This window comes from Spermophilus citellus (assembly GCF_964194105.1).
Source record: "Spermophilus citellus genome assembly, chromosome: 13".
Lineage (NCBI taxonomy): Eukaryota > Metazoa > Chordata > Mammalia > Rodentia > Sciuridae > Spermophilus > Spermophilus citellus.
Genome location: NC_138193.1, coordinates 98229068 through 98255291, shown reverse-complemented (window position 1 = coordinate 98255291; position 26224 = coordinate 98229068). Strand labels below are relative to the sequence as shown.

The window sequence follows — 26224 nt, the reverse complement described above, 5'->3', positions numbered from 1 at the left end:
TCAATGTTATCAAAATTTCAGTATACATAAAAAACTTTTTCTGTGTGATTTTGTTTTGTTTTAAATGTGTTCCTTTTTTCTACCATGGAAAAAATACTAAAATATTTACTGACCTATTTCTTGCTCTCGCCATGCTCTTTGATTTCCTTCTTTCAAAGCGCTCTTCATCAGAAGAAGTTGTGTCACTACTATGGATGGCATGCTTCTTTCTCCTGTCCAAAGAGAGCAAGATGTTTTAAAACATTATAGTATAACAAACAGCTTTTAAGAATATATTGGAAGGGCTGGGGTAGTGGCTCAGTGATAGAGCGCTCGCCTCGCACATGAGAGACCCTGGGTTCGATCCTCAGCACCTCATAAAAATAAATGAATAAAATAAAGGTATTTTGTCCAACTACAACTAAAAACTAAATATTAAAAAAAAAAAGAATACATTGGAAGCACATAACATCAACAATTAGTTCAGGAGAAAATTCATTCGTTCTCCCAGCAAAGATCTTTGCCCTCCTACAGTTAACATTTAACAAGGTATAAAGGTGGTAAATGCTACAGAGAAAAAAATAAAGCAAACCAAATAGGAAGCCTACAATTTTCCCAGCAACTCAGGAGGCTGAAGCAGAAGAATCTTGAGTTCAAAGCCATCCTCAGCAACTTACCGAGGCCCTAAGTAACTTAGTGAGATCCTGTCTCAAAATAAGAAAATAAAGGACTAGGGATATAGCTCACAAGGCCCTGGTTTCAATAACCAGCACAACAAAAAAAAAAAAAGGAAGAAAGAGAGAGAGAGAGAAAGAAAGACAGACAGATACACGAAGGGAGGGAGGGAAGAAAGAAAGGGAGGGAAGAAAGAAAGGAAGAAAGAAAGAGGGCTGGGGATGTGGTTCAGTAGTTGAGCACCCTTGGCACCCCCCCCCAAAAAAACATACTTCTATCCTTTCTAAATTTCTTATAAAATATATAAAACATTTTTAATTTAAAAAGAAATACTTTATAATAAGTGCTATGGACTAATTAGATAATTTATCAGGCTAACACCACCTCATTAAGGAGAAATAATACTTAATGAATGTTAAATTATTATGTAAGCCATGACATCCCTAAAATACCTAGAAAATACTATAATTATTTTTTATTTATTCTTTTTAGACATAAATGACAGTAGAGTGTATTGTGACATACATACATGGAGTATAATTTCCCACTTTTGTAGTTGTACATGATGTAGAGTTAGAGTTATACTGGTCATGTATTCATATATAACATAGGAAAGTTATATCCGATTCATTCTCTTTCCTATTTCCCCCTCCCTTCCTTTCATTCCCCTTTGTCTAATCCCATGAACTTCTATTCTTCCTTCTCCCACCCCTAGATTATTGTGTGTCAGCATCCACCTTTCAGAGAGAACATCTGGCCTTTGGTTTTGGGGATTTGCTTACTTCACTTAGTATGATAGCCTCCCGTTCCATCCATTTACCAACAAATGTTATAATTTTATTCTTCTTTATGGCTGAGTAATATTCCACTGTGTATATATACCACATAGAAAATACCATAATTAAATCATTACCACACTGTGCCCCTTCAACATGTGCAAACTGAGTTTGTCATATCTTAATTAATTTTTCTACCACGTTTTTTAAACTATATAATTACTATATAATTTTATACCAACTACTACTCTGCAAAAAACCTCAGTCACCCTAAATTCCCTTTCCCCCACCACTTATAACTTCCAATAATTCTTATCCATGCCTTCAAATATCCCTTCCATGTTTTCCCCATTCTACTTACGATCCACTTACCACTCCCACAGTCCTGTAGCCCCCGTAGTTCTGTTTCACTAAAAATATCCTCTTACCTTAGATCTTGTTATAGTAAGAAATGCTCTTAAAATTAAAATGTAATGACCTATTCTTTGAACATGAGTTTCTAACATACCAACTCTTTCAACTTTCTCAAGGCCTGTTGTCCCTAGGCACCCATTTACTCACAATCTATCATTTCTTTTCTTGGATAAGATTTTGTACTGTCCAGCCTCAACTTAAGACCTATTATTTCACTGTTATTCTTCCAACCTCACTGAATCTGGCCCCTTTTTCTTCCATTATAAGTGTAAATTCCAACCCTGTACCAATTCATGTATTAAAAAGAACTCCAATCATAATCAGAAAACCTGAATCACTGCACACCACTCCAGTGCCCACTATTATCAACTGTAACGCAGATTCTCCAAACTTCCTTAAGATCCTTAAAGAAGATCTCTACCACAAATCTTTTCAGTGCATTTTGCATCAGTTTTTAATGTTTCCTAACTCTTCACAAAACCTGCTATCAACAATAATCTACTCATTTTTGGCAATTTTGATATTTATCCTCTCTCCTACTTCTTTTTTTTTTAATTTTTAGTTGTTGATAGACCTTTATTTATTTATACGTGGTGCTGAGAATCAAACCCAGTGCCTCACACATGCCAGGCAAGTGTGCTCCCACTGAGCCCCAGCCCAGCCCCCTCTTCTACTTCTTTTTCTCCATCAGGAAATTCTCCAAAGTATCTGTGTGCCTGTGTGTGTGTGTGTGTGTGTGTGTGTGTGTGTGTGCGCGTGCGCACACACACACATGTACATATGTTGGGCCTATTATGTAGACAAATGTAGTAATGTGTCAATAACAGCACATAAGGAGATTGGTGGAGGCAAAGTTGTACTAATTTTAAGAAATGACTCCAGAGGATAACTCAAATAAGAAAAAAACCAGAAACTTAAGTTAAGGGACTGGGGCTATAGCTCAGTGGTAGAGCACCTGCCTCACACATGCCAGGCACTGGGTTCGATCCTCAGCACCACATAAAAATAAATAAGTAAAAGAAAGGTATCGTGTCCACCTACAACTAAAAAATTTCTTCTTAAAAAAGATAAGTTAGGACTGGGGTTTTAGTCTAGTGGTAGAGCACTTGCCTGGCATGTGTGAGGCACTGGGTTCAATTCTCAGCACTACATATAAATAAATAAAAATAAAACGGTCTGTTAACAACTAAAAAACATTAAAAAAAATAAGTTAAGATGGGCATTAGCGTCTCATTCTCTCACTGAAAGGTACAAATATTTCCCATTTTCAAAAACAAAAGTTACCTGATATGGCTTCTTCTTGCTGGAGATCTGTGAATATCAAACAGTGTGTTTTCCCTCTTCTTCTGATGAGCTGGCACTAAAAGAAAAACATAGGATAAAATAGAAATAACTAATAATAAATGTAATAAGTTAATGTATTCAAAGGACATAAATTACTTCTATTAACATTCTGAAGAGGACCTAGTTATGTGTTTTCAACTTCAAAATCTGTCTGGAGGCATACAAAAATAAATGCTTTGTGCTAATACCATGAAATTGCAAATAAACATTCTAAATAGACTTTAGTTTAAATAATTGTGATTGCCAAGTGCAGTGACCACACATCTGAGGCAGGAGGATTACAAGTTCAAGGCCAATCTCAGCAACTCAGCAAGGCATTAAGCAATTTAGTGAGATCCTGTCTCAAAATAAAAAATAAAAAGGCTGGCAATTTGGCTCAGTGGTAGAGAACCCTTGGGTTCAATCCCCAGGACCAAATAAATCAGTAACTGTCACTGGATTATACAAAGATTTCTAAGATACAACACCAAAAAAATAATTCATTAAAAAATTTTAGGGGGGCTAGTGTTATGGCTCAGAGGTAGAGCGCTCACCTTGCACGTGCAAGGCCCTGGGTTCGATCGTCAGCACCACATATAAATAAATAACATAAAGTTATTGTGTCCAACTACAACTACAAAGAAACAATTTTTTTTGTTTGTTTGTTTGTGAAGGAAGGAGCAAAATAGAGCTATTTCCATTTCCAACAGAAACATCAATTTGAAGTATTCACACATAAACACACCTTCATAAAAGATTAGGAACCCAGGTTAGAGATCACAGTACCTAGTTAGTAAGAAAATATATACTAGAAAGATACTAAGGAAGGTTTTATATCATCCATATCACATCTCCCTCAAACCCGGGCAGCACAGCATGAAGAGAGATGCCATCCACTTGGAGGAAGGACAGCAAAGTGAACCTAGGATTTTGTTTTTGTCCCCAATACCAGGCGTGCCACAGTGAAGTTCAGGCTAGTTCATATGGACTTAGCCTATGCACCTAACTCAAAACCAGATGGGAATTTATAGCCACCATGAAACAGACTCAAGATCTAGCACATGACACTGTCAGTGAATTATGGCAGCCTGACTCCCTAAGTAATCCACAGTGAAAAGAAGGTCCTAGTGGCTGTGGCTTTAAACATGGTCCATTGTTGTGAGAACCTCAGCAGCCATGGGCTTTGTGTGCACTGCCCCAGCCTACATGCATGGTATTCCAGGCCAACACTGAGCTACAGTCTGCAGCTTAAGATACCTGCTGGCACTGCAACAACTGCAGCAGCCATGGGCATAGGAAACACCCCACACTGCCAACCCAGAATCTTTGGACAAGTTTACAGTTGAAAGATGGTGCCATGAATAGCCAGTCTGTTGTGATTTCCAAAAGTACCTATTTCAATATACACACATCAATGTACAACCACAAGGATCAAGAAAAATTAGAGAAACATGACACCAGCAAATGGACAAAATAAAGTGCCAGAGATGCGTAAACTGCCTGACAAAACATCAAAAGAGTGTTTTTTTTTTTTTTAAAGAGAGAGTGAGAGAGGAGAGAGAGAGAGAGAGAGAGAGAGAGAGAGAGAGAGAGAGAGAGAGAGAGAGAATTTTTCAATATTTATTTTTTAGTTTTCGGCGGACACAACATCTTTGTTTGTATTGAGGATCGAACCCGGGCCGCACGCATGCCAGGCGAGCGCGCTACCGCTTGAGCCACATCCCCAGCCCCAAAAGAGTGGTTTTAAGGGAACTAATAATGGCTCAGTGGTAGAGCACTCGCCTAGCACGTGCGAGATCCTGGGTTCCATCCTCAGCACCACATAAAATTGAATAAGTGAAATAAAGGTATTGTGTCCAACTATAACAAAAAAAAATTTAATAAAAAATAAAGAGAACAGTAAGTGACCAGAAAAAGAAATTGAACAGATTAAATTAATTTTTTAAAAATCATACATTGGGGCTGGGGTTGTAGCTCAGTAGTTGAGTACTTCCCTAGCATGCGGGAGGCACTGGGTTCGATTCTCAACACCATATACAAATAAATAAAATAAAGATCCAACAAAAACTAAAAAATGTTGTTTTTACAAATCATTGAAAAAAAAGTTACACATTCTAGAGCTGGAAAATGCAATGAACAAATGAAAAAATGCAGGCTGGGGATATAGCTCAGGAGAGTGCTTGCCTTGCACACATAAGGCCCTGGGTTCAATCCCCAGTACCACCAAAAAAAAAAGAAAACAAAAACAACAAAAAAAAAAAGGAATAGCATCAAAACAGAACTCATCAAGAAGAAAAAAAAAATCTGTGAATTTGAAGATAGGTTATTTGAAAATATACACTAAGAGGAGAAAAAAGAAAAGTAATGAAAAGAATAAAAAATGCTTACAAGACTCATTGGACAGCACTGAAAGAGCAAATGTACAAAGTCATTGACATTCAAGAGAGTAAGATAAGTAAGAAAAAGATAAAGGAGCAGAAAGCATATTTTAAAAAATAATAGCAGAAAACTTTCCAAATATGGAGAAAGATATAAATATCCAGGTGGGGGGGTCAAATATTTTCTTCAGATTCAATGCAAATAAAACTATCCCAAGACATATTATAATCAAACTGTCAAAGATCAAAGAAAAGAGAAGACTCCGAAGGCAGCAAAAAAAAAAAGAAGCAAATAACATATAATAGACTTTCTGGTACACTGAGCAACAGATTCTCAGCAGAAATTTTACAGACCAAGAGAGTGGGATTGTATATTCAATGTGCTGAAGAGAAAAACTGCCAGCCAAGAATATTGTACCAAGCAACATTCTCAAACAAACACATGTCACGTAAGCACTATACTAATGACCTATATATATTCCCAGGCCCTGAATTCTATATAAAAATACAAGTTTATAAGTTTTGTTTTGTTTTTTAATCATGGTGCCAGGGATCAAACCCACATTCTTAAGAGGCACGCTAGACAAGGACTCTAGCATTGAACTATGTAAATACTGAAACCTATAAAACTGTCAATATATAATGATTTAATTATGTCTCACTTATTTTGGTATACTGCATTTTATCATAAACTTATTTTTATAAATATTTTTCCTTAGCTATAAGTTGTTTTAAAATGTATTTTAGTCAGAAAATTCCATCATTTTCAACAATATGGATGAATTGGAAGATACTATCCTGAGTAAAATAAGCCAAGCACAGAGAAACAAGGACCATGGGATCTTGCTTATATGTAGAATTTAAAAAAGAAGTTATGGAATATGACTACCAGAAAATATGGCTACCAGAAAAGTTGTGAGTGAGGTAGGTAGGCAAGAGACAAAACTACATTGAATAATAGGAATAGGTTCTCCTGTTTGTTGGGTGACAAAGAGATTATAATTAATGTATTGTGAATTTCAAAATAGCTAAAGGTTGGGTGCTCTCACCACAAGGAAGTTATGGATGCTTGAGGTTATGAATATAATTACCCTCATTTGAACAAACTACGATATATTTACATATGTAGAAACAATACATTGTATCTCATAAATATATGCAAGTATTTGTAAAATTCAAAAAAACTGGTTTTTTTAAAGCAAGAAATCAAAACATACTACTACAGTTTGCTTCTTTTTATATTTATATATAATAGTGGAATGCATTATAATTCTTATTACACACATAGAACACAATTTTTCATATCTCTGGTTGTATACCTAGTATATTCACATCAATTCATGTCTTCATACCTGTATTTTGGATAATAATGATCATCACATTCCACCATCACATGCCCCCTCCCTTCCTCTCCCTCCCCTCTGCCCCATCTAGAGTTAGTCTATTCCTCCCATTCTCCCGCTCCCTATCCCACTATGAATCAGCTTCCTTATATCAAAGAAAACATTCAGCATTTGATTTTTTGGGATTCAATAAATACATAAAATTTAATCTGTCAATTTAAAAAATAATAATAGAATGAATTTTTTTAAAAAACACCCTTTTTAGTAAGTTGAAATGAAGAATAGGAGAAAATCATTGCCACCTGCACCTCACAGATTAATCTCCAGGATATACAAAGAACTCAAAAAACTTACCACCAAAAAAAAAAACAAATAACCCAATCAATTAATGGGCAAAGGAACTGAACAGGCCCTTCACAGAAGAATAAATACAAATACATGAAAAAATGTTCAACATCTCTAGTAATTAGAGAAATGCAAATTAAAACTACACCGAATGGCAATTATCAAGAATACAAATAACAATAAATGTTGGCAAGGATATGGGGGAAAGGTTCACTCATACATTGCTACTGGGTCTGCAAATTGGTGCAACCACCCTGGAAAACAGTATGGAAATTCCTCAAAAACTTGGAATGGAACCACCATTTGACCCTGTTATGTCACTCTTCGATATATACCCAAAGGACTTAAAAATCAGCATACTGCAGTGATGCAACCACATCAATGTTTATAGCAGCTCAATTCACAATAGCTAAGCTATGGAACCAACCTATGTGCCCCTCAACAAATAAATGGATAAAGAAAATGTGTGTGTGTGTGTGTGTGTATTTGTGTGTATACACATATATATGTATATGTATATACACACACACGGAATATTATCCAGCCATAAAGAATAATGAAATTATGGCATTTACCAGTAAATGGATGGAACTAGAAACTATCATACTAAATGAAATACGCCAAACCCAAAAAACCAAAGGTCAAATGTTCTCTCTTATATACAAATGTTGGCTTACAATAAGGAGGGGGTGGAGTGGGAAGAATAGACCTTCTGAATTAGACAAAGGGGAATGAAGGGAAGGGAGGGGGGATGGAAATAGGAAAGACAGTAGAATGAATCGAACATAACTTTCGTATATTCATACATGAATACACAACTAGTGTAACTCTACATCATGTACAACCACAAGAACAGGAAATTATACTCCATGTATGTATAATATGTCAAAAGGTACTCTACTGTCATGTATACCTAAAAAGAACAAAATAAAAAAGTAAATAAGTTAAAGTTCATCAAAATTAGAAATTTGGGGATGGGGTTGCAGCTCAGTGGTAGAGCGCTTGCCTAGCACGTGTGAGGCATTGGGTTCAATTCTCAGCACCACATATAAATAAATAAACAAATAAATAAAGGTCCATCAATAACTAATACAAATATTTTTTTTAAAAAATTAGAGATTTCTATTCTTCAAAGATCATTATTTAGAGACTAGCCAAGTCAAAGGCTAGGAAAAAAATTTGCAAATCATCTGTTAAAAATATAATACCCAGAATATCCAAGTATTATGGTTTAGCTAAGAGGAATCCCCCAAAGCTCCTGTGTTAATGCAGGAATATTCAAAGATGCAATGATTAGATTATGAGAGCTATAATCTATTCAGTGAATTAATCCAGTTGAAGGAGTGATAATTTGAAGGATTTTTGTGCAAGGTGCTAGCTGTAGTCAGGTGAGGTGTGACTACAGAAGATAGGTCACTGCAGGAGTACCCTAAAAATCACCATCTTCCCTGAGCCACCCCCCATCCCAGCTTCCTAGCTACCAATGAGCAGAGCAGCATGCTCTTCTTCCATGATGTTCTGCCTCACCTCAGGCCCACAACAATGGAGCATCTCTGGAACCATGAGCCAAAATAAACTTTTTCTCATTTAAGCTGTGTTTTGTTTTGTTTTGGGTACCAGGGATTTAACTGAGGGACACTTTATCACTGAGTGACAACCCCAGTCCTTTTTATGTTTTATTTCTGAGACAAGGTCTTAGGTGCTGGGGCTGGCTTTGAACTTGTGATCCTTCTGCCTCAGGCTCCAAGTCACTGGGATTAAGAGTTACTGAGATTATAAACCTCTGCCACCATGTCCAGTTTCTAAATTGTTCTTGTCAGGTATTTCGGACACAATTAGAAATCTCAAAAATTAATAATAAAAAACAACCCAACTGAAAAAATGTCCAAGAGATTTAAACATATATTTTATCAAAGATATACCATTGTCTGGCTGGGGATATATCTCAGTTGGTAGAGTGTTTGCCTCAAATGCACAAGGCCCTAGGTTCGATCTCTAGCCCAACCAAAGAAAGAAAAAAAAAGGTATACCATTGTCAAATAAGCACATAAAAATATGTTCAACAACATTAGGGAAATGCAAACTAAAATTACAATCCCTATTACATTAATTAAATAGATTGACCATACCAAATGCTGGCACACATAAAGAGCATATACTATTTTTTTTGGGGGGGGGGGGGCAATGAGAGGCTTTTAATAAGGATTTTAGAATTAAAAGCTCCAGATTCAGCATATCTCAATGTTCAGAAAGCCTGACTAAAAGAAGCCAAACCAACACTAATCCCCTTAGCATGAACACACGTTTCTTCTTAGTAAATTTTACTGTAAATAGTGGAAAAAAAAACCAAAAACCCCAACAGGTTAAAACAAGTCAAATCAAACACCTACTCCATGCAGATAGAACCTTCACAAAGGTCAACTGAAGTAATCCAGAGCTAAATCGAATTGTGAAGATTTCAATGAAGTCACCAGTCATGTAACACAAATAAAATCAATTATTTACACACTTGGACAAGCCCTCCAAGCAACGTGCCCAAGAAGCATTTGTTTTGTGCCATCCTGAAGACTTGCACATAGTTTAACATTTTTAAGAGTGTGTTTTCCTGGGGCTGGGGATGTGGCTCAAGCGGTAGCGCGCTCGCCTGGCATGCGTGCGGCCCGGGTTCGATCCTCAGCACCACATACCAACAAAGATGTTGTGTCCGCCGAGAACTAAAAAATAAATATTAAAAATTCTCTCTCTCTCTCCTCTCTCACTCTCTCTTTAAAAAAAAAAAAGAAAAAGAGTGTGTTTTCCATGGTGTGGTAATGCTTTGGTACTATTCATATAAGATCTCATCAATCCACGTACTCACCTCTTCTCCAAGAGGAGATTTGATTCTGCTTGAGAAGTTTCACATAAATTAAAATCTTTAGCAAATAGAGCATATACTATTAATGAAAAACGGCACAAACACCTTGGAAAATAGTTTAGCTATTTCTTAGAAAGTTAAACTTAAAAAGCTGGGTGCAGTAGCTTGTTAGGTTAAAGCAGAAAGAATCACAAGTTCAAAGCCAGCCTGAGCAACTTTAGTGAAATCCTGTCTCAAAAATAAAAACTGGGACTGGGGATGTGGCTCTCTCTTCAAAAATATATATATATATAAATAAAATAAAAACTAAAAAAAAGGGCTGGGATGTTGCTCAGTGGTACAGCACCCTAAATTCAATTCCCAGTACCACTAAAATAATAAATAAGCACAAGTGTGCATGCGAACGCACGCATGAGCGTACACACACACACACACACACACACACACACACAAACCACACTAATCACAAAATCCACTCATTATCTCCTCAGTATTAGAAAAATGAAAACAAATTTCTACAATGTTCATAACAACTTTATTTGTAACAGCCCAAAACTAGAAACAATCGTAATGTCTATCAACAAATGAATGGAACACGGCATAGCATCCCATACCTGTAATCCCAAAAACTCAAAAGGCTGAGGCAGGAGAATCACACGTTTGTGGCCAGTCTAGAAAACTTAGGGAAACCTTGTCCCAAAATAAAAAATAAAAATATCTTGAGATGCAGTTCAGTAGCAGAGCTTCCCTGGGTCCAATCCCCAGTACCATTAAAAAAAAAAAACAAAGAATGGATAAAATAATGCATTAAGAAGTCTGGGGGATGTAACTCAGTATAATAACTTGAAGAGTATTTGCCTAGCATGTGCCAGATCATGGGTTCAACCTCACATTCTGCACACACACACACACACACAAAAAAAAAAATTGATAAGGACTAAGGATGTATCTCAGTGGTAAAGTGCTTTCCTAGCATATGGGGAGCTCTGGATTCCATCCCCAGCACCACACACACACACACACACACACACACACACAGTGCTATCCATACACTAAAATATCAACTCAGCAATGAAAAGAAACTCACTATTGTTACATGCAACAACACATAAGTCTTACAATAATTATGCTGAATTGAAAAAGTAAGGCAAAAATGGAATATACTACATGATTCCATTTATATAAAATGAGAGCAAATATAAACTGATTTAAGGGAACAGAAAACAGATCAGACAGGTAGCTGCCTAGAGACTGGCAGAGGGGAAAGCAAAATAAAAAATGGTGAGTAGGGCTGGAAATGTAAGTCAGTGATACAGAGCTTAGCTAGCACCTGTGAGGTCCTGGTTCGATTCCCAGCACCACAAAAGTTTTGTTTGTTTGTTTTGTTTTGTTTATTTAAAGGCAGTAGTAAGGATATATTACACAGGAATGAGGAAATTCAGGGGGGTGATGAACATGGCCATTACCTTGATTACAGTGACAGTTCCACAGGAATATACATATTATAAAACTTGACTAATTATATTCTATAAATATGTGAAATGAACTATATATTTTTTTCATTTATACTGAAGTATAAAGCTTTCTTTAAAAAAAATAATAATCTAGAACAATGATTCCCAACTGTCTGTCATAACATACCTCTCTCATTAGTCACAAGGCTGAGACAGTGGAATAGAGGGATGTCTGCATACTTGGGCACATTCTAGTGAGATGCCTCTGATATACCCCTTCCAGAGCACCAATCACTGTTCTAGATTTTTTTTTTTTTTTTTTTTTTTGTACTAGGAATTGAAACCAGGGCCACTTTCCCACTGAGCTAGATCCCTAGCCCTTTTTTATTTTTTACTTTGAGACAGATCTCACTAAGTTGCTGAGGCTCACCTCATACTTGCAATCCTCCAGTTTCAGCCTCTTGAATCACTGGGATTACAGGCATGCACCACTGTACCCAGCTAGACCATAAAAGTTTGAGTAAAAAAATCTAGATCTTGGAAACATTATACTAAGTGCAAGAAGACAAAAAGTCATATATAGGCAAATCTACACAGACAGAAAGAATATAAGTGGTTGTCAAGGGGGTGAGGGAAAGGAGGAAGTGTAACTTAGCTACATCTCAGTTAAAAAAAAAAAACAAGGAGGGCTGGGGTTGTGGCTCAGTGGTAGACCTCTTGCCTACCATGCATGAGGCACTAGGTTTGAATATCAGCACCACATATAAATGAATAAATAAAAAAGAAAAGTCCATCAACAACTAAAAAAATTTTTTTTAAATAATAATAATTAGAGGATCGATAATTATGGAATTTCCCAAGAACTGGAATAAGGGCAACAAAATAGTACCTGCAAAACTGATTACATATCATTAGATTCAACAGTATTAAGACAAACTTTCAACAATTCTCCAAAAAACAAGACAACCTACTATTGCAAAATTGCAGCTGTATACCACTTTTGTGACCATGATGAGTTATTACGTCTTTTAGGACATGGAGATGCGTACCCTAAATAACTATTGTGAATAAAAGTGTTCAATAAACTATAAATAATACAAAAGCATGGGCAGAATTTGTTATTAAATATTACACTTCTATAAATAAAATGTACTTGCTGTAAGTAATTCGATGTTGCTACCATGTACTTTAATGTTCTCTTAGTTGCATGTGTACATGGAAATATAAATAGGAAAAGATATGTAAAACATATAAGAGATATTTATTTATTTATTTATTTGGAGACAGGTCTTGTTGCATTACCCAAGCTAGTGTTGAAATCCGAGGCTCAAGTGATCCAACTAACTCAGCTGCCTAAGTTAACTGGGACTACAGGAACATATCATTGCACCTAGCAAAATACTGTATTTTTAAAAAGCAGTGGAGCAGTATAAACTATGTAACTATAAAAAGTAAAGAGGTTATTTAGAGTCACCTACCTATTGGAGGTGCCTGGTATCGATCCACTGTTTTTCTTTGTCTTAAATTATATGGTCTATCGTTTTCTTCTCCTTCTGCCTCTTCAACTTCTATATCTCCATCCTCCTCTTGAGATTCTAGTTTTCCCCACACAAAAAGGAATAAAAAAGGCACTATTTTAATCCTTAAGAATTGATCCCACTCTAAAAGTGAATATTTACATTTTATCCATTTCTGCACAGGTGACATTCAAATTGTCAACATTTTATTATATAGCATAAATCAATACAATTAAAAATCAACCTGGGTAACTGTAAAAAAAAAAAAAAAAAAAAAAAAAAAAGCTGCTTTTCCTACCAATGATCAATACAGGTTTCTGCAAAAATTAAACCTCTTAATTTACATCGGAACTTTTAAACACAAAAAAAAAAACAGAACATGACTTAAAATTTTTCCAAACTACAGCAAAGCTCAGTCAAAGCACAATTTAAAACCAAATACGGGGCTGGGGATGTGGCTCAAGCGGTAGCGCGCTCGCCTGGCATGCGTGCGGCCCGGGTTCGATCCTCAGCACCACATACAAACAAAGATGTTGTGCCCGCCGAAAACTAAAAAATAAAGATTAAAAAATTCTCTCTCTCTCTCTCTCTCTCACTCTCTCTTAAAAAAAAAAAAAAAAAAAAAAAAAAAAACATAAAACCAAATACGATTTGGACTCAAATACCTCTTGGTAATCAAAAAAAAATTGGCTTATAAGGTAATCACTGGTATTATAGCCAGAACAAATTTTTTTGGCAGTATAATAATTTGATAGGTCTGTTGACAACAATTAAGCATGGGTTAGTCACACTTTGGTAGGAAAATGCTGACAGGAACTGGAAGGAAGTATAAAACAGACTTTTATGGTACTGATGATAGTTTAGTTCTTGACATGAGTGGTAACTCACAATAATTCATCTATCCACTATCCGTGCAGTTAAATGAATTATAAAGTACAATAAATCCTAAAAGCCTATTTTTTTAAAAAATGGTTTGGTTATAGTTATGATGTAGCATCTATTTATAGTTTAAAAAGCATAAAGAAAATTTATAGGCATATCATACCCAAATGCAATATACTTTATGATTAACTTTGTTACCACAAGAATTGTTAATACAACACAATCAAATTAAGGCATAGAAAAATTTTTAAAGTTGCCAATAATGCTGAGTGAAGTAGAACAGTAAAACTCCAAAGGACTTTACATGTTACTCATGTCTCTTAAAGTTTATTTCAAGTTTTGAATAATTTTTACTGTTAGGTTGTAGAGAAAATCAGCAAATCAATATTACTTATCTAAGTAATACTATAAAATATTTGTGCCCAAATAAGTTTTCTAAGCCTTCAAAAAATTACTTACTGAAAAAAAAACTTGCATATAACACATTATTCATTATGAGCAAAAATTCTATATATGGCATATTTACTTTGGAAACTCTACAAATGTATTCAGTTAATGAAAAGGCAAAATCGCATTTAAATCTGTCTCACCTATACTGTTTTTCTCCAAAGGAAGCAATATAGAGGTTCTAGCTGTAACAACAATAATATTTGCTCAATAAGGTACCTTCATTAGAAATATCAACTCTTCAAAAGCAGCTAATGTATTAAACACAGAATTTGAGAAATAAATGTATTCTTCTTCATCTAAGCTACACATACAGTGAAACTAGGAAGATTCCCTTGTAAAGTACTATTAATGTATATCAATAGTACATCAAGTCTCCTGAAATTCATTTCTATAAAGATCAATATCTGGGGAATTAAACCCTATAGTACACTGCTCAACAATTATAATCCATGGAGTCAATGTGCTTTCTTCATGTACCCAGTTTTAGGCCTAAAATATTCAGTTTGGGTTCTTCAGTTCAAAACCCAGAAAGGCCTCAGTAAAGAACAATACAGACTACTTCACTGAACAATACAGACTACTTCACTAGTATTAGCAGTTCCACTTTTTCTAAATTTCATCTTTTACTCCTCAGTCTATAACTGAAATCCAAATAACAAAATTTGGAGGCTCTGGAGAGCAAATTAACATTGCAGTTAGAAGGTGTCTAAATACTAAAGAGGCCTCACCTAACAAGCTAATTAACTTATGGCAAATACCACTTCCATACTAGATCCCACAAGCACTAACCAAGAATTACTAATATATTACATAAATATTTATAATATAGTTAAAAGCATTTTCCCAAATGAAGGAAATGAAAACCCAGAATACCAACTGAGTTTAAATTACTTCAAATTATAGAATATAGACCTCAAAAGTCAAAAATCACCTCTCTAGCAATATTTTACAACTATAATTTGTACATAATATTTTTCTTCCCTCCCACCTAAACTTTCTAGTATTTACTTCATAAGGTGCTTTACAAACCTTCTTCTTCACCCTCAGTAGAAACTTCATGATGATTCTGAATCCCATAACTATTTCTTCTTAGTGATTTTCTTCGCCTTTTCACTCTTGAATACATATCCATGTTTTCCTTTTAAAGAGAGAAATCATCAGATATTAACACGGCATTTATTCTTTGCTATAAATAATATCAACCCAATGAAATATGCCAGCTTGATAAAAATTTACTGAGCACCTATTTATAAGGCACAGATTTATGAGGATGGAGATTCCTGAATTTGTAAAGGACAAAATGGAAAAAAAACTTACAAAATATGAAAAACATACTTTCTCCCTCAAGCAAACTGCACCCTAATAGGAGACAGTAAGACAAGTAAGGTAATTATAAAATAAAACAAGTTTAATGCTGTAAAGAGAGGTAAAGAGTACACCAGAATCCAAAGAATAGAAATTCTTCCTCTTATTAAGGAGTGGAAGGGAGGCAGCATTTGTAAGGAACCTTGAATAAGTGGTAGGATTACATCAGTCACTAACCAGAAATATTAGCAAGAGTAAAATATATGGAGGAAAATGATTTGTTTGTATTTGGGCGATGATGTGTAAGAAAATAAAGTTGAAGCCAGATTACAAAGGTCAAGGTGTTTTTAATTAACTCAGTGAATAATTCAGAAACCATTAAATGTTCAAAATAGAGCAGTGAGAGAGGTACACTTTAAGATGATTCATCTGGCAAAAGCATCAAGGGTCTTTTAGGGAAGGTTGCAGCAAGAAGAGAATGAAATGAAGAAAGCAAGCAATAAAATTCCAAACTAAGTTGAAAAGAACAATTGTTGATTCAAAAAATCCTACTGTTGGGCTGGGGATGTGGCTCAAGCGGTAGCGCGCTCGCCTGGCATGTGTGTGGCCCGGGTTCGATCCTCAGCACCACATACCAACAAAGATGTTGTGTCCCCGAGAACTAAAAAATAAATATTAAAAAAAAAAAATTCTCTCTCTCTCTCTCGCTCTCTCTCCTCTCTCACTCTCTCTTTAGAAAAAAAAAATCCTACTGTTGTTCATTCTCCCTTCGAATTCCTCATTCATTGCAATTATAAAAAAAAAAAATGAAAAGATTACTACAGCTAATGTACTCACAAATTCTGTATCTGTCCACATTCGAAGCCGTTCCACTTCTCCTGATCGTCGATTCCGTCGGATGTTAATGTTGTCCATTTCTTGTAGTACAGCTTCAGCAGTACTACAATTATATAATAAATCCAAGGTTTAGATAATAGTGAGACCACACACTACATCATACATGTCAAAGTCTCTTCAGCAAAGCATAATTAAATCATCTCTGATATGTAACTAGATGATTTAATAACTTTCATAACTAGTTTCAGAAGACAATTTGCATTAAAAAAAAGATGACACCAGAACATCTTCTATCTTAATGTATTTATTAAAATTTTAATAAGGCTTTTGTTTATAAGGCTCCAAATAAATAAATCCATAATGCCACTATAAACAACTGATTACCAGAACCACGGGACTAAAAAACAAAAACTAAGTAAAAATCTTTCAAATTGAAGATATTATTAGGAATGTATAGAAAAAAAAATAACAAAAAGGTTTAAACAAAACTGTGGAACCAACCTAGATGCCCTTCAGTAGATGAACGGATTAAAAAAATGTGGCATATATTCGCAATAGAATATTACTCAGCAATAAAAGGTAATAAAATCATGGCATTTGCAGGTAAATGGATGGAGTTGGAGAAGTAAGGCTAAATGAAGTTACCCAATCCCAAAAAAACAAATGCCAAATGTTTTCTCTGATATAAGGAGTCGGACTCATAGTGGGGTAGGGAGGGGGAGCATGGACGGAATAGAGGAACTCTAGATAGGGCAGAGGGGTGGGAGGGGATTAGCTATTAGAGGGGACAGGGGATTAGCAACGATGAAAAGTACATGTATGAAGACATGAATTCGTGTGAACATATTTTATATACAAACAGAGATATGAAAAATTGTGCTCTATATGTGTAATAAGTATTGTAATGCATTCTGCTGTCTTGTATTTAAAAAACAAAATCAATTAAAAAAAGGTTTAAAACAGTTAAGATTAACTGGAACTAGTGTTGTGGCTCAGAGGTACAGTGCTTGCCTAGCATGTGTGAGGCACTAGGTTCAATTCTCAGCACCACATTTAAATAAATAAAATAAAAATCCATTGACAACTAAGAAATATATTAAAAGAAGATTAACTGAATATGTTTTTAGAAATTTTACAGTAGAACACTGGTATCCAAGAAATACACGCTGATATCTTAGCAATTTTTATTTTATACTATAAACAATCTCATAACATTTGCTATGTGCCTAGGTTCTGATCTAAGTGCCTAACAAATAATAACATATGAAAATTTATCTCTATATTATTATTTCCTCTCCTCTGAAATGGAGATCATACTAATTGTAAAACTATCTAAAGGCTAAGTAGAATGATGTACACTATGATTTAAATGTCTCTCAAAGTTCACGAGTTAAAAAATTAATCCTCAATGTAATAGAAATGAGAGGTAGGACCTTTAAAAGTAATTAGGTCACTGGGTCACCATATTCATGAATGGATTAAGGTAATTACTACAACAGTATTAGTTATAAAAGGGAGGAGTTCAGCCCCCTTTCCCCTATCCTCTCTTCCCTTCCTCCCCACTTCTCTTGCGTGTTCTTGCCATGCCATGCCTCCACCATGTTCTGATGCAGGAAGAAGGCCCTCAAGAGTCTCAGCTAGACTTTCTAGCCCCCACGATCATGAAAAATAAGTTCTGTTTCTTTATAATTTACCCAGTCTCTTAGCATAGCAAAAAAAAGGACTAAGACAATATATTTTCTGAGAAGACTAGTCTTGTGAATATAGATGATGAGCTGACAATTGGTGAAACTCACTCACCAGCTAAGTGACTCAATGCTAAGTACTCGGGCTCAAAACATCTTTAATTCAAAATTATGACTAAGCAAAACTACCATTATCTTTTTTCCCCCTAGTGCACAGGACCCAGACCAGAGTCATGCACATGCTATACAAACATTCTATCACTAAGTTTTACCCCCAGCTTTCCATTCACTGTCAGTAATGAAGCTTAATATTGCTTGAAAACTGTCAAAAACACAAATGTGAAATGAGTAATAATCAAAGGACTACAGTATTAAAATTTAAATAAAATTCACAAGTGCTTGATAAGAAAATTTTAGCTATTGTACACATTATATTAAATATACTAACCTTATGAAAACCCTTATAGTCACTGCCAGCCTTTGTTAATTCAGATTAAGTTTTAAAAGAATTGTGTTTATTGCAGAGGGTGTTTAAATTATTTTTGTAAAAACAACAGGCTTAAAAATCAAATAATTAAATAAAATTGCTTACTGCATAAACACTCATACCTATTTACTAGTTGATCAAACAGCAAACTCTGGTTCACACTTTCAAATCTGTTTTTCCTGGAACGACAACTTTTTCTGACTTCCATGTCACCATTTATACAAGAAAGGTCCCCATCTCCCTTCTTTTCCCCTCGAAGGGGATGGCTTCGAAGGGCTACAAGAAGAGAGAGATTTCCATTTCAAAGTACAAAATTCAAAAAGGAAGAAAATAAAAAAATATTTAACAATTACTTTTAAAAGACTACAAAAGTTTAACTCTTAAAAGGCTTTAATACTCAATAATCTAAATTTTCTTATAACTTCTATAATCGATCATAATATTTTAATTATTTCAGTTATACTGATTTTTCAAAATTCAATGATTTTGTACATTTTTGCTATGACTGAAATTCAGGTCACTTCCAACTATATAGGAGCACAGTATTAAATTGCTCTCTTCTTCCCCACTTTAATGCTTAAATCTAACACAATTATAAAAATTTCAATACCAACCAGTTTCACAACAGAATACTCACATAAGCTACTATGTCCGTTTGGTAACGTAGCACCAGGCTGAGAAGTTAACCTAGAACACAATTATATTTAATATGCAAACACATCAACATTTGTTTAGATAAACAAAAAATTCAATATTGATGGAATTATTTCATAATCTTTAAAATGTTAGTGATATATTATGCTTTACAGTGAAGATAACATTTTTTACTGAGACTAATAGCATACCAACTAATAACTACTAGCTAAGAGTCATTTTATTATTTCAAGAAAAGTTTTTCTTCTTAATAACTTTATTTTAATTATTTATTTATTTCTTTTTTATGTGGCGCTGAGGACCGAACCCAGGGCCTTGCATGTGTGAGACGAGCGCTCTACCGCTGAGTCACGACCCCAGCCCTCAAAAAAAGTTTTAATAAAAGATTATAAACTGAATTCACTGTGTTGTCAACACTGTGAATTAAAATTCTAGTGAAAAGGCTTAGCTTAACATGCAGCACAGACTCAACTGAACCTGTAGGTAACAGTGACAACTAATAACGATTGACTCTGGTTGACAAAATACATTCCAAATTATAACAAATTTATTCAAACTGTAAGGGAAAAAAGTACTTGAACACCAATATCATTTATTAATTTCTTTGAAATATTTTATTACACATTTTAAACTGACACATGAAAACTTTGCTGACTTCTCAGAAATGTCATTTTACACTTCTCCTGTTTCAGGAGAGGAAGAGAAAAATGCCATTAGAAAGAAACTAAAAAGGTCATCAAAACATGAGAGCTTAAGAAGTCACAGTATTCTCAGTATAATCAGAGATTTTAAAAACAAAAACTAAGTTGGTACATAATAAAAGAGCTATCAATGCAAACTAAAATAGTTTTGAAATACAATTTTTTTAAGATAAAAAACAAGGGAAAAACATTAAACAGCAAATATATACATATGACTTTTTTCTAGTCTATATGGTTCATGTAAATTTTTATTTAAAATATTTGAACACTGGGCTGGGGATGTGGCTCAAGCAGTAGAGCGCTCGCCTGGCATGCGTGCGGCCTGGGTTCGATCCTCAGCACCACATACAAACAAAGATGTTGTGTCCGCCAAAAACTAACTAACTAACTAAATAAATATTGAAAAATTCTCTCTCAAAAAAATAAATAAATAAATAAAATATTCGAACATTTTTGGTTGTTACTCTAGCACTCTTCATTTTCAATTATAAATATATATCATAATAATACCCCTGGGCCAGCAAAGGTTACAACCAACATGAATATCAGGTATAAACAAAAATGCAGACAAGGGCTGGGGATGTGGCTCAAGGGGTAGTGCGCTCGCCTGGCATGCGTGCGGCCCGGGTTCGATCTTCAGCACCACATACAAACAACCATGTTGTGTCCGCCAAAAACTGAAAAATAAATATTAAATAATTCTCTCTCCTCTTCTCTCTCTCTCTCTCTAAAAAAAAAATGTAGATAAGTATGCATTTCTTCGGGCTGTCAAAAAACAAACACAGGGTGCTGGGGTTGTGGCTCAGTGGTAGAGCACTCACCTAGCATGTGCAAGCACTGGGTTCGATCCTCAGAACCCCATAAAAATAAAGGTATTGTGTCCAACTACAAGTAAAACAAACACACACACACACACACACACACACACACACACACGGCTGGGGTTGTGGCTCAGTGGTAGAGCACTTGCCTAGCATGCATGAGAGACTAGGTTCTTTCCCCAGCACCACATAAAAAAACTAAATAAACAAAATGAAGGTATTGTGTCCATCTACAAATAAAAATATTAAAATACACACACACACACACACACACACAAATAAAATAAAAGAAAAAACCTTTCAATCCCCTTTTCTCCCTGGAATACAAAATCTTGTCCTAATATACCACCTTTTATGTGTAACTATAAAATAATTAATGTAATATGTATATTCTAACAATGTTGCTATTGCACAATGCATTTCTGGAATTCTCTAGAACCCTTGTAAGATCCACTTAAAACCACATAGAAAAATCAATTTTATTACTTCATAAATACTTTTTGGTTTTAGAACCAATATGACATTAACTCAGTTTATTCAGAAATTATCAGTTTATTCAGAAGTCTTGGTGCCAAGTGAATTTAGGTTGGACACAAGGACAAATAGTTGATATTTTAGATCACTTAAATTATTCAAAACAATAAAATGCAGACCTTAAAATCGTTCCACAAAAGAAACCTAAAAATTTTTCTGAACAATGGCAACATCATTGGGATAAGAAGCAAAGTAAGATTTTTTTGCTGCTCTAAAGACAACAATGCATACTTTGGTAATTTTTGTTGTTAATAAAAGATTAGCTTTTAAAAAACAAAGCTTATTCAGGCATGGTGGGACATGCCCATAATCCCATCTATGTGGGAAACTAAGGCAGGATAATTGCAAATTAGAGGCCATCCTAAGCACTTAGGGAGACCTTGTCTCAAAACAAAAAAAAAAAAAATTTAAATGGCTGGAGACATAGCTGAATCTTTGTCTGGCATGTGCAAGATCCTGGGTCCCATTTCTGACTGGGGGGAAGGGGGCTCGTTCATCATGCTATTCGACCAACTACTACTTCTCTGTTATTTCTCCTTTATCATTTCTCTTTATAAAAAGGAGAAACAAAGAAGGAAAAAGGACATGAAATACTTGGATAATATAACGAGGGAAATACTGAGATTTTAAAGAGTTGACCTGCCAAGAAATAATGTATGAGCCTAAAAAGTCTTTAAACATCAATGTTCTCAATAGCTAATCACTAAAAATATGATCAGGGATTTGGGGTGTAGACTGTGGTAGGGCATACACAAGACCTTAAATTCCATTCACAGCATGGCAATCAAGTAGGGTCATTGCCTAAACAAATCTTCCATAGATTATTTATGATACGAAGGTTCCTTTGTTTATTTTTTAAAGTGGAGGTTGGTAGAGAATTTTTTTTCCCCTATATCTGTTTCTCAGTTTTTCTTTTTCTACCTGCTCCATCACCCATGGGTGTATGATGTGGTGGGGATCTAATCCAAGATTTCATGCATGCTTAGCAATCCCCCCAGCCCTACTAAATTTTTAATTGAAGACAGTTTTGCCTTTCATTAAATGATTATTATATTAGTTTTTTCTACAGCTTTTAAACAATCTGAGTGCACACCAACACAATACTATTCATTAATGCCAGGTGTAGCAGTACACATCAATAATCCCAGAGGATTGGGAGGCTGAGGCAGGAGAATCCCAAATTCAAACCCAGCTTCAGCAACTTAGCGAACCCCTAATTATCTTAGTGAGACCTTGTCTCAAAATAAAGAATAAAAAAAGCTGGGAATGTGGTTCAATGGTTAAGTGCCCCTAAATTCAATCTCTGGTACCAAAAAAAAAAAAAAAAATTACTAGCTCAAGGCTGAGGCAAGAGGATCACAAGTTTGAGATTAGCCTAGGTAGTTTAGCAAGACCTTGTTTCAAAAAAAAAACAAAGGGGCTGGGGTTGTGGTCAGTGGTAAAGCGCTTGCCTAACATGTGCAAGGCCCTGGGTTCGATCTTTAGCACAACATAAAATAAATAAATAAAATAAAGATATTGTGTTCAATACAACTAAAAAATAAATATACATTTAGAAAAAGAGTTGGACATAACTCAGTGGTAAAGCGCTTATACAGCAAGCAGGAAGTCCTGGGTTCAATCCCCAATACCACCAACAAAAATTTCATTACTGGCTGGGGGCATAGGTCTACCGCAGAATGTGTGAAGCCCTACTTTAAATCCCCACCACCAAAAGGAAAAAAATATGTCATTTCTTATTTTCCTTTTCTCATATAAAGCCAAGGCAATTAGTGATTTGTGAGGGTTATAAACCCTGATTCATAAAAAGTCCCAGTTCTGACAGAACATACACAGTCACTACCACCTTTCAATTCTAATGTGCCTCAGCAGACTGACATAGTGGTCACTGCTGCCAAATCTCACTACTCCCTCATCACCTTACCACAAAAGGAAATTTTCAGGCATGCTATAATTGTTCTGTTAGACAAAATTAAATATTTAATAAGACTATCTTAAGAGTATGTTATTCTGTTATTCTAGAGACATCATTCTCTAGGCCTCGTCTCCTAAAACCATCACCACCACACTCACACACACAGTACACACGCAGGCCCCAGATTAAATAAATGTCTGAACAGCTAGGCAAGGTGACGCACACCTGTAATACCAGCTGTTCTGAAGGCAGAGGTAGGAACATTTCGAATTCAAGGTCAGCTTCAGCAACTTAGTGAGACCCTGTTTCAAAACAAAAACTAAAAAGGACTGGGACTATAGCTCAGTGGTAAAAAGCCCCTAGGATCAATCCGCACCAAAAAAAAAAAGTAAAAAGGAAACTCAAAACCCTAGATCCACTTTATCTTCATCCAATTACCTATCTCTAAAAAGAAAACTTATTTCAACAATTAAGAGTAATTTCTTTAGGGCTGGTGGTTGGGGCTCAGCTGTAGCACACTTGCCTGGCATGTGTGAGGCACTGGGTTCAATTCTCAGCACCACATATAAATAAATAAAATTAAGGTCTATTAAGAACTAAAAAAAAAAAATTTTTAAAGAATAATTTCTTTAAAGAAGTTAGCTGTCTTTGCAAACTTCTTTAGGATTCATTGCTTCTCTAGGCTAATAAAATTCCTGCCCATATTCAATTTCCCTGTAAATGAATCTTATTCCTAACGAATTATTTTTCTAAAAGGACTTAAATAATTTTACCTTACATACTCATAGAGCTGGGTTACCAAAATAAAGAAATCAAAAATTTCAAGTTCATTACATAAAAACAAATCCAAGGGCTGGGGATGTGACTCAAGCGGTAACGCGCTCGCCTGGCATACACAGGGCGCTGGGTTCCATCCTCAGCACCACATAAAATAAAGATGTTGTGTCCGCCGAAAACTGAAAAATAAATATGAAAAAATTCTCTCTCTCTCTTAAAAAAAAAAAATCCAAAACTTTTAATAAATCCTGATGTTATATTTATCTACAAAAATCTATAATCCTGATTTTTGTATTATCTCAAAATCTAAATAATTTTTAACTACAAGTCTTTCTTGAAATTCAATTGTGTTGAATGCAATAAGTCAAATAACATTTTCTTTTCAGGCCATCTAAAACATCAAAAGGGGGCTGGGGATGTGGCTCAAGTGGTAGCTCGCTTGCCTGACATGCATGCGGCCCGGGTTCGATCCTCAGCACCACATACAAACAAAGATGTTGTGTCTACCGAACACTAAAAAATAAATATTAAAAATTTTCTCTCTCTCTCTCTTAAAAAAAAAAAAAAAAGGATAATCTTTTAAAAAAATAAAAAAGTAAAAATAAATAAAACATCAAAAGATCTTTATTCTAACAGGGCAGCACTATTCATATTCCTAGATGAAGCAACTAAAAACACTTCTTAGGGGGCTGGGGCTGTAGCTCAGTGGCAGAGTGCTTGCCTAGCATGTGTGAGGCACTGGATTTAATCCTCAGCACCACATAAAATTACATCATCTATGACTAAAAAAAAAATTTTTTTAAAATAAAGATTAAAAAAAAAATAAGGGGATGGGGATGTGGCTCAAGTGGTAGCGTGCTTGCCTGGCATGCGTGCGGCCCGGGTTCGACCCTCAGCACCACATACAAACAAAGATGTTGTGTCTGCCGAAAACTGAAAAATAAATATTAAAATTCTCTATTCTCTCTCTCTCTCTCTCTCTCTCTAAAAAAAAAATTAAAAAATAAAAAAATAAAAACACTTCTTAAATTGTGCAAACTGTCAACAATAATTTTTCTACCAAAACAAAAAACAAATTAATTAGTATTCATTATTTAAGCTTTTTATGGAAATATACTTTTTTAAAAGCACTTAGCTTGGTGGCATATGGCTGTAACCCCAGGAGGCAAAGATAGGAGGATCGCAAGTTTGAAGCCAGCCTCAACACCTTAGAAAGGCCCTAAAACACTTAATAAAACCCCATCTCAAAATGGGGGTTGGGGGACACTGGGGATGTAGCTCAGTGGTAAAGCCCTCCTGGGTTCCATCCCCAGTACCACTGGGGGGCGGGGGGGGGGGGGGAGAAGGAATATCAAACTGTAAGATACCTAAATGGAAATATAACTATCCTTCCAATATATTTTGAAGACTTTTCATATGAAAGAACAGGATCCAGGGCTGGGGATGTGGCTCAAGCGGTAGCGCGCTCGCCTGGCATGCGTGCGGCCCGGGTTCAATCCTCAGCACCACATACCAACAAAGATGTTGTGTCTGCAGAGAACTAATAAATAAATATTAAAAATTCTCTCTCTCTCTCTCCTCTCTCACTCTCTCTTTAAAAAAAAAAAAAAAAGAACAGGATCCAAATCAATTTACATAAAGCCTTTTTGGACAGATAGGCTGTGAAAAATATAGCACATTGCATATGTACAACTGAATAAATATTAACGCTAATATTAACATTAGTAAAAAAAAAACATTATTAGAAATGTTTTTCTAGAAAAAAGCCTGACTCATTCATTTTATAAATGCAGAATGCAGATTACAACAGATAGGTTAAGTATAAAGTATAATTAAATGGCAGTACTCTTTTTCTAAGAGACAGGGTCTCACTATGTTAACTCCTGGGCTCAAGGGATCTTCCTGCCTCAGTCTCCTGAGGAAAATTTTTAAAAGTTAAAAGTAATATCTTTTATAGAACATACTGTATTAAATATAAATCCTTAGAGAATTTATGTACACAGCCCATCAAAGTCTGTATAATACCAAGATTTTGATTAAAGAGTAACAGTATTCAGGACTGGGGTTGTGGCTCAGTGGTAGAGCACTTGCCTGGCACATGTGAGGCACTGGGTTCAA

The 26224-nt window shown here is 35.2% G+C and overlaps 1 protein-coding gene across 2 annotated transcripts in view; it reads right to left on the bottom strand.

The window, feature by feature from the left end:
• The window catches only part of ATAD2B (ATPase family AAA domain containing 2B), a 141465-nt gene that overhangs the window by 93441 nt on the left and 21800 nt on the right, over positions 1-26224 (bottom strand). For both annotated transcript variants that reach the window (XM_081264119.1, XM_081264118.1), the window contains exons 3-9: positions 19342-19391; positions 18827-18980; positions 16533-16635; positions 15420-15528; positions 13020-13136; positions 3129-3204; positions 114-212 (exon numbers count right to left, since the gene is read on the bottom strand). In XM_081264119.1, coding sequence (XP_081120245.1) covers positions 114-212; positions 3129-3204; positions 13020-13136; positions 15420-15528; positions 16533-16635; positions 18827-18980; positions 19342-19391 — 708 coding nt within the window. The remainder of the gene's footprint in view (positions 1-113; positions 213-3128; positions 3205-13019; positions 13137-15419; positions 15529-16532; positions 16636-18826; positions 18981-19341; positions 19392-26224) is intronic.